Source organism: Momordica charantia, assembly GCF_013281855.1.
Source record: "Momordica charantia cultivar OHB3-1 chromosome 6 unlocalized genomic scaffold, Mcharantia_2.0 BLBB01000006.1, whole genome shotgun sequence".
Classification (NCBI taxonomy): Eukaryota; Viridiplantae; Streptophyta; class Magnoliopsida; order Cucurbitales; family Cucurbitaceae; genus Momordica; species Momordica charantia.
In genome coordinates, this window is record NW_028275164.1 from 25,662,474 (window position 1) to 25,674,069 (window position 11,596).

The 11,596-nt window shown below is 36.2% G+C and overlaps 1 protein-coding gene across 1 annotated transcript; it reads right to left on the reverse strand.

Moving 5' to 3' along the window:
* Positions 1 to 4,697: 4,697 nt before the first annotated feature.
* On the reverse strand, positions 4,698 to 9,857 carry LOC111015230 (type I inositol polyphosphate 5-phosphatase 4-like). Its single transcript, XM_088125998.1, has 14 exons — positions 8,947 to 9,857; positions 8,765 to 8,849; positions 8,454 to 8,519; positions 8,271 to 8,358; positions 8,046 to 8,150; positions 7,327 to 7,945; positions 7,034 to 7,227; positions 6,801 to 6,909; positions 6,559 to 6,707; positions 6,164 to 6,467; positions 5,799 to 5,876; positions 5,577 to 5,649; positions 5,375 to 5,463; positions 4,698 to 5,039 (listed from the first exon to the last, which is right to left on the reverse strand). The coding sequence occupies exons 1-10, from the start codon at positions 8,974 to 8,976 to the stop codon at positions 6,251 to 6,253; spliced, it is 1,662 nt and encodes a 553-aa protein (XP_087982124.1). The 5' UTR covers positions 8,977 to 9,857; the 3' UTR covers positions 4,698 to 5,039; positions 5,375 to 5,463; positions 5,577 to 5,649; positions 5,799 to 5,876; positions 6,164 to 6,250.
* Between the last annotated feature and the right edge of the window lie 1,739 nt (positions 9,858 to 11,596).

Sequence of the window (11,596 nt, forward strand, 5' to 3'; positions counted from 1 at the left end):
ATGTATTATTTTTGGATCTGGCTTGCTTTTCTTTTTGTTGCGAAAGCTCGTTGGATTTGTAATAAAAATGCAAACAAAGCCCAATGGTCGGGTAGGACAATTATCTCTATTGATATGAGATAATTTTTGGTAAAACTAAGAATAAATATTCAAAGCGGACAATATATGATCGTGGAACTGTTGTCCTTTACACCTGTGCAAAGGTAATATAGAGATTGGTGAACCAAATTAACAGCAGAGCTGTCTTAACTTAAAATATGTGATTGAATCAGTGTGGAGCTGGTGAACCAAATCAACCTCTTTCTGTATTTTAACTGTTGGCAAAAATGATGGATCAGTTGGGTTTCGCTGCACGTGGAATAATGGGGAAACCCAACTCCCTTTCATTCTCTACAGAGTTGAATCACTTGGGAAATCCTCTGACCCCAACATGAAAAGAAGTGGCAGTTTAATTTGGGTTTTTTTTTGTATTGTATCATCATATCACAGAGATTGGCTTTTGCATATTGTTTGACTCGTGAATTTTTGGATCTCCCCGCTCTCATCCATTGTCCCTTCCTTCTGACATTCACAAACACACGCCATCTTTAACAAGTAAACCAAGCACAACCTTTGAATTTACACAACATTATCTGTCAAAACAGAGTTGCCATAAAAATGAATGCTTGAATCTTGCTTCATATTCCAAACTTTGGCGCCTGCGTTAACTTTAGGCTGTTGCACGGATTCAAATGCCTTCTGTTTTGACTTTTGACTCATGTTTTAGATGACAGAAAAGCCAACAATCTTCATACTTTAGCCACGAGCTTTGGTATTGTCGTCTTGTTTCATTCATGTCCATTGGAGACAGTGTTTCTTTCAACAGTCCAATTAATTAACAATTTAAAGGGTGTCTTTTTATGTTTCAAATGGTGGACTTTGAACAAGTGACATTAATTGCACATCCCATCTAATTTTGAAAAATCTCTCACACAAACCCAGAAACCACCTATCCACTTGTGGCAATTCTTGCAGTAACTTATGGAAGGGAGAAAAAGTTATGGCTCTATCTCTTCACTCGATTATGGGGTTGTGCTAAATTCAACGTAACTCTGCAAATAAGTCAGCAATATCAATCAAACAGTGGGGTGTTGGCAACTTTAGCAAAAGAATCACTGTCTTGGCCCAATGTGATTCTCTTCCATTTTTGGACCAACCTTAACCACTGACTGTGATCATATATGTACATGCATGTTCATGCTTGCTCACGTGATATCACGTGCCCAAATGAATAACCTTATCAGTTTCAACCTTCTATTAACCTTGATCTTCAATTATTTACCTCTCAAGCTTCAAAATCTCTGCTTTATTGGTCCCCATGATCCATGCCAACGCTGCATTCTTCTCACAATTACTACTGTATCAATCCATTCAATGTTGTAGTTTCTACCTGTGGCCCAATTTATCTCTTTAAATCACAACCACCCACATAATGAAAACACCAAATTATTTACCGGAAATAATTGACCCTGAAACTAAAATCCATATGGACCAAGCCGAGGGAAATGCAGTACAAAATGCATTATTGAATCAGATAATATTTAAAGGGTGTGAATATTTGTTTAAGTTGTATGGTTTTGTAATCAAATCAAAGTGTTTGAAGATATGGACAACTTTTGATAGACCGAATAATTGCACAAGTGTTGGTTTGGGGAGTAGTCTAAGGTGAGGGAAGGCTGTATATAAAATTGTCTCGACAAGTAGATGCATGTGACAGAATCATTCAACTGGGTCGGTTGCTGATTTATAAATAATGTCTATACCTTTTTCAATCAACAAATGATTTTCCACCAATTATGGGACTGACGTGTCTTACATATACAACACTGAGTTAGGAGAGCAGTTTCAAGAAACATTAGTGAGTAGGAGCTGTTATTGCCATTTTTTTAGCATCTGTTTTAGCGGTGTGTGTTAAGGACGATCTAAGTAAGTTAATTCACATTTTTTGTTTCTCATTTTCAATTTTTTTAAGAAAGGTAAACATTTTGCAACTAAACTATGAGTTCATTTGGTAACATTTATGTTTCTCGTTTCTCGTTTTCAATTTTCTAAACACTTTACAACTAACTACACTTCTTGTTCCTCTCTTTTTTTTTTTAAACATTCTCAAAATTATATAGAAATTTTGGAAACAATCAAAACAAGTTTCTTCTTTCTTGTTTCCGTTTTCTATTTGTTCCAAAACATAAATAAAAAAATTATTTTATTATATTTGAATTCATGGATATTGGGGTTATGCAATTCATTTTTCTAACAAGAAATATGAATATTACCAAGTGGGTTTTAGAAACAATCAAAACAAGTTTTTCTTTTTTGTTCCCATTTCCAATTTGTTCCAAAACATAAATAAAAAGATTGTTTTACGATACTTGAATTCATAGACGTTGGGATATACAATTCATTTTTCTTGAAACAAGAACAAGAAACAATGGTTGAACGTTACCAAATGGGCCCTTACCATTTCGTGCTTCCAAATTCTGCCATCGTTTTCATATTAGGAAACATATCAGCGTAGGATTGAATTATGATGAGAACCAAACCCAGAAACAGAGAGAAAATCACAGAAGAGAACAACCTAGGAAAATGATATTGTCTTTTAATTATCACTTTCTCTCTCTACCGAATAATTTAATAGCATATATATCTATACACACATATGACACAAAAAATGCATCTTACAAACCATGGAGCCAATTGACTAGCTGAAGGAACAAGGTTAATTATGTCGGTTTACTAGGCAAGGTAATGGCCCGACATATGTTATTTGTGATTTAGTAATAGAACTAGCAAACAAAGAACAAGATAGCTAGATTAAAAAAATGGGATTATAGAGCAGAACCTAATATAAAAGAAATATTAATCCAACAACAGAGAGAAGAGAGTGATTTCAATCACTGTTAAGTTCAATAATTTTATATAATTATTTAAAGATCAAATAAGTTGACTTTGAAACCCCACTGCACCCCATCTCAATGTTTGATAGATAAAACACAAACCAGAAATAATTTAGCAAATAATTAATAGATCTTTTTCATTTCCTTTCCAGCCACAGCCAGCCATTCTTAAAGAGTCATGATTTCAAACTTCCCAGCTAAAGAAACTATAAATGCAAATCACTGTACACATGAGAATGTTTGCTTATTCACTTGGACAAAGTCTCATGGTTATTAGTGTCGAGCTGAAAAAGTTGCAGTTTTCTGACTCCATTCAAATGACATAACTTATAGCAATAGCATTCATTTCATTTCTTTTTGGGTCTTTATCTACACGTATACTTTTTGAAGGACAGTTTGTGAAAGTTAGAAGTTGCATATAAAATATTAAATATATGGGGTGTTTTTTAATGCAGTTTTTGCCACACGTAAAGTAAGTGTGTATATATTCTTGAAACAAGTTTGTAAAAATGGTCAGTTTCAAGCTTTGCAATTCTTGGAAGCTAAAGTCATAAGACTTGCAACTTTTCCATAAAATTTTGGGATTTGATCAGACTAAACGATAAAACATGTCTCAAAATTCATCTTTTTCCACAATCACGTTTCGTGTTAATCAAGTCCTCTGCCTTCTTCTCTAATGGGATTCAGTTAACTTATCAACAATCAGAGGCTCTCCTAGTTGTATGATGGGATATTTTTTGTCATTGTAGTTTAATAGCTTGTAAAAAGTTAATGCACTTAAGATCAGAGCCTATAACTTTTTCAAGAAGATCTAAAAAGTAGACTATATAAAAAAATTGAGAGAGAGAAAAAAAAAGCGCCTAAGAAACAGCAGTTAATCAAATGGGTTCTGTAGAACACTTCAGTAAAAAATAGAACAGCTTCCAAACTGCTCACTGTTTTTTGATGTCTCATTTTTCTTCCATGGTAACAAGGAAGGGAAGGTGAGGAGACATTAAATATGCCATCTTATAAGAAGAAAATGGAGAGAAAAAGACAGGTCCTTTTGAAAAGACTGATAATGGTACGATGGGGGCAGTAAATGTGAGAATAAGATTAGACAGAGGGAGAAGAAATGCAGTGGGGTCACAAACACAGAGTAAAGGGTGAGGCCACACACATAGCTTTTGGGCCAATACCAACCGTTTAAGATTCAGCTGTGTGTCTTCAAAATGGTAACTTTCTTAGGCTGTTTTGGTGAAAAACAGAATGGAGTCGGCCAGTTTTTTACTGCTGTGAGAATTTTTAATGTTCCTTAACTAAGTGGCAGTGGCAGTTTTCGTTTCACGTTCACCTAATGCATTCACCAATTAGGCACCTGCCATTTCCTACAAACTTTTTCTTTGCCTTTTTGGATCTACTAATATATTTGATGCCTTTAAAAGGTGTCTGCTGCTGGATTTACAAATTTTCCTGAACTTTGCTCTTCAAAAATAGAAATCAAGCATTCTTGAGTTGAATTCTCAAAAGACCACCAGTAAGACTCCTCCCAAGTTCCAGTTCATGTGAAAGGAAGGGAATCGAGCTAGTATATAGTTGAAATTTTGGTTCTTTTTTCCTTTTTAGTCATGTTGTGATTGTGAATGAATCATGATCTTTCACGATAGTTTGAAGCTCCCTCATTTGAAGGTATTTGGGGCAGTTCAAGTTTGGCGTGAAAGAGGGCTAAGTTGAAATTCAGGCATCATGGTGGTCATGGCAATCCCCAGTAAAAGAAAAGAAAAGTGGAGACAAAAGATGAGTAATTCTCAGAAAAAACCAACAACCAACACCCACAGGCCACATGAATGGGAATAAGAGCTTTTTTTTATTCCCCACTTGCAGCTGCAGTTTGATGTCATCTGTACAATACCCTTTTTCTATTTCGCAGAATAAAAGAATATTTAAATAACAAAGAAAACAGGAAAAAGTGTCCTAATTGTGAGAAGCCGATATTATATCTCTCCAACCCCTCCTCCCTCCTTACCTCAAAGAAAAAGGGCCCATTTATTTATTTCCTTTCATTTCAAAGGGACTGCAAATGTTTAGACATGGAGGACTTGTCCCCTCTCTCTGCCTTCATTTGTCCTGAATATGCACATGAAAGGAACAAAAGGAAAAAAGGTTAGGAAGGTAACTCTGCTTAGAGATGGTGTGTTAAAAAACAAAAAACTGTAATTTTCCAAGTCGTTAAAGACACATATCCAAAGAAACTGTCAAGGTCTAGTAATTTCGCGATGAAGGCACCGAACCGACGATAAGATCAACTAACACACATTACTCTCATTTATGGCATTGGAACAGTCGATATCAAGCAGATAGAAATACTTGATTCAGGGTAGGGTTGGCAACTCGGCCAAAAATGTTGACAAAACCTCAAAAGATTTTAGATATCAAGAGCATGAGCAACAATATAATTATACCTTGCAACTGATATCATATATGGTCTAGCTAAGGTCACAAAGTCCTGTCCATATTAGCTCGGGGTCAAGAAGATCGACTCAAGTTTCATCTGGAATAAGGATCAACAAGATGCAATGAGAAAAAAAAGGGAAAGAAACTGACATGGATTTGTAGAAGGAAGTTGACCCAGACCAAGAAAAGGAGATAAAGGGAATGACCAACCTTCTTTTTTGGATTTTAGGCATTAGAAACCTCCATAATTATGGAGACAAAGGAGCTTTTTGGCAGTGCCCACCTGCAAAATGGGGACCAAAATTAACAGATGAGAAGATGACTAGTGCAAAAGATCTCAACAAAAAGCTTTAATGAGAAACATGACATGAAAATGTGCATAGTTCGAAGCTATACATTCGATTCATAAAGTCAATTGAATCGAGCACGTACTTCAATTGTCAAACATGTGAGGCTTCCTATTTAACTCAAAAGGCAGACCAGTGGCCACCATGGTCTGTGATTCATCATCTGTTATTAAGAACAGTTAGATCACAAAGGATAATAAAAATAGGTCCTTGTCACCAATTCTTTAAAGCAGAGAAAATATAAATAAATAATCAAGTAAACTTAATGATTGCATCCTTTTTGGTCTGATGAAACAGAGGTTTGAACTCCCAAGGAAATCATATTTCGTTAACAGATATTTCCCAAAGATAATGTAATGAAAATTAACTGTCATTGGAAGTAAAATCACAGTACTATATAAATGCATGACAGAAGTTATTTGGCCAGCAGTCTCCTTTTCAAATATTTACCTTATAGCAGTGCTCTGGATCCCCTTTTGAACTGTCTTCTTTTTTTCTTTTTGAAGTTTTACGTCTAGAGAAGATTCTCCAAAGAAATCAAGTCCCAAATAACCATTCATGTTTAGGCAATAGCTCTTCAGCTTCAATCTTTCTACTGGAATAACCAAGACCCTTCTTAATCCAGTTTGAAGTTAGAGACTCAACCTCAGCCAAAAACACACTGCAAACTGGTCTATGGTCTGAGAATCTCGACTCTCCACGAACATAAGACAATTGATTCAGACCCCTACCGTACCACAATATTCGATCACACCTTCAATTAAAAAGCCATAATCATAAGTGGTGTAATTGAGGAGAAGGTTACTTCATAACTACAATTGCTCCTTTACAGGAAGAGAAATTACCAAGCAGGAGTCCTCCGCTTCTCTTTGGGATACCTAACATCTCCCGAGTATCTATCTGAGTTATAAGAATATTTGTAGGTCGGAGGAAAGCAGATTTTCCCTTCTTTCCATCCTTCAAAAATGCGCCCACACCTCCGTTCTATCCTAAGCTGATAACGTGAACCATCCAATTCTTAAAAGCTTTGGGAGAGTAACAACCAATACAAGTATGCTATCCACCATATTAGTTAACAGAAACTTGCCTGGTCATTCTCCAACAATGCTCTCCAGTTGTGCATCTCAACCAGAGCCTTTGCAGATTGATAAGACAACGCAATCCTATAATTCAAATCGCCCAGCCAAATAATCCGACTGAACAAAGAAAGTCATCATTGAAAATCAATTCAATAATACAGAGAAATCGGAAACGAGAATCATTGAAAGGTTAAGATGACCCAAATATGATAGTAAATGCTGAAGTGAAGGATGATCTTACTCGTGCTCTAGAACTGTTTGAGGGGAGTGCTCATCTTCCATGCCGTTAACCCTGGGAAACCTAGTTTTCCTCAGTATCTCCATAACGTCTGCATTCCTCCTAAGCTCATCACCCTCCTTCTGCCCGGATGATAAATGGCTACAAATGAAGCAGAAGCTTGTTTGGTGCAAGGACATGCTAATTGAGATTGCTCCCTAGAACACCAGGCATCAATAATGACCCACTTTTAACTGAGTTTACAAGAGGTTCTTAAATTTGAAAAAATGAAAAGGATTACAGAAACCAAGTCTTACCTTGTTTCCAAGATAACCCATTAATCCTCTGCCAACACAGGACACTCGCAAATTGCGGACATCGTCCCTCAGATCACTTTTCACCCACACGGTAAGAAATATACCAACCATTTGTTTACTGGCAACCAAACAGTACCTTGAGCGCCCAGGTTGTCTATCTCTATCATCTATGGAGAAAGAACCACAGTGGGAAATAGGCGAATAGTGGGAGACAAATGGAGAGTCCCCCTGTCCATTCTCTTCATCGGATGAACCCCACCTGCAATTGGGGTCATAATCACTTGGCCTGTGCCCAAACATAACCTGATCAAAATCACTGAATCTTCGATCCAATTGAGATTTTTGCATTGAAATGTTAGTATCCATTCTCATGCTGCGACTTGTGGACTGAAACGAGCGTCGATGGAAGAACGACAAAGCCTTGTGCTTGGTTGATCCATCAAAATCTGCATCCATTTCTGTGAATGGATCATGGAATGGGGAAGATGGATTATAACCAGCACCATTGCCAGGAATAGTATTTAGAGTCTTCCTAATAAGAGCGAGCCATTTTTTAGCTGGGCCATTGTCTTCTGCTCCCAACACGTTGCCAGCATTCAGAGGAACAATTTCCTGAAATCTGGGAGCCAAAAAGAAAAAAACTTCTCTACTATTTAAAAGATTTAACATAAACTTAAAAGTCTAAGAAACAGATTACAATTCCGAGCAGTAGGACACACCCAAGAACGTATACATCTGCAGGAGTAGAGCTCGGAAGCCAATCATCGAGACTTAAATAATTTGGAGGAGACTTTCCAGCAACATTCCAAGTGGCTACAAATATTCTGTCCATATAAACAGAAAGAGAAAGAAGGGAGAGGGGTGGAAGAGAGAGAGAGGGAGTTAAAGACTTTAAGCACAATCTTTATCCAAAATATCAATGGAAACAAGGAAATAAAACATACCTGTAATTGTTCACGGCGTTAGTCTGTGGAGCATCAAATTCAAAACTATGTTGAAGGATTCCTTCAAAATTCCTCTTGCTCGATCCCTCTGAAATTTACATAGAAAAAAAAAAGCACAGAAATTTTAGAAAGAAAATAAAAAGTAGACTTCATTTGCGATGAGGATGGAGCTTGATCCTAAACCTGTTTGGCTTTTCGTGGTGGTGCATGCCTCCTCTGGTTGGCCGTTCCTCCATTTTTCATGCCCACCTGAAAAAGAACACCATAAAGCTGTTAAAGCTTTGCCACTGTTTACTCATTTTCGAACGTCAACAAGAACAGAAGATTCACTGAAGAGGAGAGATTAAATTGAGTTTCCGTTCGATAGATCTTGAGCAGGCAGACCCCATCAAACCGAAGTGCTCGTCTTCCAGAACCATTAAAGCAAACCCAGTAATTTTAGTTTCTGGGAATTTCAATTAGCAATTTTTCTTTCCAAAAGAAGGATTCCCCACCGTAAACGCCATCGTCTGCCTCGAAATCTTCTGATTTGCTCTTGATATTCAGCCACTTCTTGAATAATGTCTTGGTCCATGAAAGCTTCAAAGAGAAAAGAAAAGGTCATTAATTAATTTCATACTAAACCCAGAAAAATAGAGACAGAAAAACTCAAAGAAGTAATGGCAAAGTTCTGAACCTTGCTCTTCTTGGAATTTCCATCTCTCATTGCTTCACCGAATCATGTAACTATTTCAAAAGGTTACAACAACAAAGGAAAACCCAAACGATTCTTGGTTAACGGGTCTGGGATTAGCGCGTAGGCGCATGAATACAAAGAATAACGAACTAAAATATCAGAAGAAATCAATTAAATCAGAGGAACTAGAAGGAAACACAAATGCGGCTTCAAATACATGGTTAGTTTCTGGGTTCCCTCTATTCAAACAATCAAAAGGCAACAGAGGAAGTAACGCATTTGCTCCCTAAACTGTTGGAATGACATGTAAACAAACAAACAAAAAACGGGGGCCGAATCCCCTGTTTTCATTATTCGACAAAGAGAGAAGGAATCGAAAGAAGAAGAGAAATCCCAGTTTCTTGGCATTTCATTTTCCAGGCTAAGAAACAGGGCAGTTTCACTTTTCACAAAGTGGCGCAGAAGAGGGCAATGGACAAAGTGGCGCTGGGAAACAGAACACAACACAACACAACACAACAGTGTGGAGTATTGTATTTGAAGAGAAGCTCTGCGTGTTTGCAACTTTCAAGAAAGCAAAATTAGACCCAAAATCCAAGACTGAAGGAAGGGGGGCATTTGTTCTATTGGGTCACCCACTAAAACTCACAGTGCCCACACCGAGACCCTTCCCTCTCTCTCGCTCTCGCTCCAAAATGGTCAGTAAAGTAAGGTTTTGAACTTTGATGTAGGGGTAGAACAGAGTACGGGAGTACTATGAGTATCCGTTCATCTCTGTGATCTTCTGCGACTGCGAGGAGAAAAAACAGTGAACAGAAGGAGAAAAATGGGAGCAACCGCGTCGCTTTGTGCCTCTACACACAATTTTTCTTTCCTTTCTGAATATATTACTTAGTATATTAATTCAAGAATCAAATTTTTCAAAACCAAAAGGGAAGTGGTCAACAATATTTAAGTGATGGTGAGCCAATGGAGGGAGGAGGGTGTGGTGAGAAATTTCCCTAATTACTCCAAGGAAGGAACTTCCATAAATGAATTTGTCCCATATTCAACTTTCACACTGAACAAAAAGCTAGCCTCCTCTCCTCACCCTTTAGCTCACTGCAACTCCCCCTTCCCCTATTCTATTATTTTGTCAAAATATCAATTATTTCCTCTTTATTTTTTTTCTATCTTTATGCCAACTCAAATCTCTATCAAACCGGTTAAAATATATATCTTCTACCCAAATGTCAAGAGTTTAAACTCACGCCTCCTCATGGTGTTGTTGACTAATTAAAAAAGAGGGTAGATTTTCGAGTGACCATAACAATGAACTATATGTGTAAAGCTAGACCAAAATTGTTAATTATCTCATTTGTTAGACTGTTTGTGATGTAATTGACTGTTTGAATAATACAAAACTCGAATTAGAAAACCATATTTGTGCCAACACCGTTACCTCACGACAACTACCTTGGTACAAAATTCATTGAGCAAAGACAACTTTCTCGACTTCAACAAACACTGGAGAGTTTAAACTCTACTACATATGAACATGTCCTGAATTCATTTTAAGTCATCATTTTAAAAAAGAACAACCCTGTCTTCGCCATCGTTTGAGAACTAAGAAAGATGAATGGAAATGTAAACATTTCTTTTTTAAATGATAAGTTGTCAATTTTGAATGGTGAGGTGATGAGAAGATTTAGTTGGGGAGGAATTAAATATTTCAAGGCAATTGCTTTTAAGCAAATTCTCTCTTTATAGATAATAATAGTTATGAATTAACCCAACATAGTGAACATGCATGGCCAACAAAAAAGGTAGGTAGATATATCAAATTTCAAAAGAAAATGGAAAGTTTGACATATATTGTATTCAGCCTATTACTAATCTTTCAATTGAGAATTTTGGAAAATGGAGATTTTTAACCTTTTTTTAATTACATTTGGACTTAAATTATCAAAATATCCTTATTTAAAAAAAAATAAAACAAATTTCTCCCCGACACCAATCTCTCACCTTTTGGAAAAATCTAAACTTTTTTAATTTGAAGATTCAATTACAAATCTTAAAAATTTAACCAAGTTGAAATGATGAATAATCTAATATGGAAAAAATCTATAAAAAAAATAGTTTAAATTACATAATGGAATATTAAATATTTAATTATTTAATCTGAAAAGTCGAATTTACGGCACAAGGTTGCATAAATATCCAAATTTAATTACAAAAAAAAAAATTCAAGATTCCATCAATCCCGGACCGGCATAAATGCTTGGGATTCAATTAAAAGAGAGGGGAAAAAATAAATGCCTAAATTAAAAAAAATGGAATGTCAGAATCCCGACTCGGATAGCACAATCCCGAGCCTGGATTGCACAATTGATATGGGATTGTGTAATTTCGGTTCAAGATTGTTCTATCTTTGTCCAAGATTGTGCAATTCTGATCTGGATTATGCAATCCCGATCCAAGATTGTGCTATTATGGGCCAAGATTCATGTCATTCCACTTTTATTTATTTAATTTTAAATTTTAACTTGGTATTTATTTTTTGCCCAATTTCTATTATGTAATTAAATCATTTTCTTTAGTTTTTTTCCAATTAGATTAGTAATTGATTCTTCGAATTAAAAAGTTGAGATTTATTTTCTAATTCGTAATT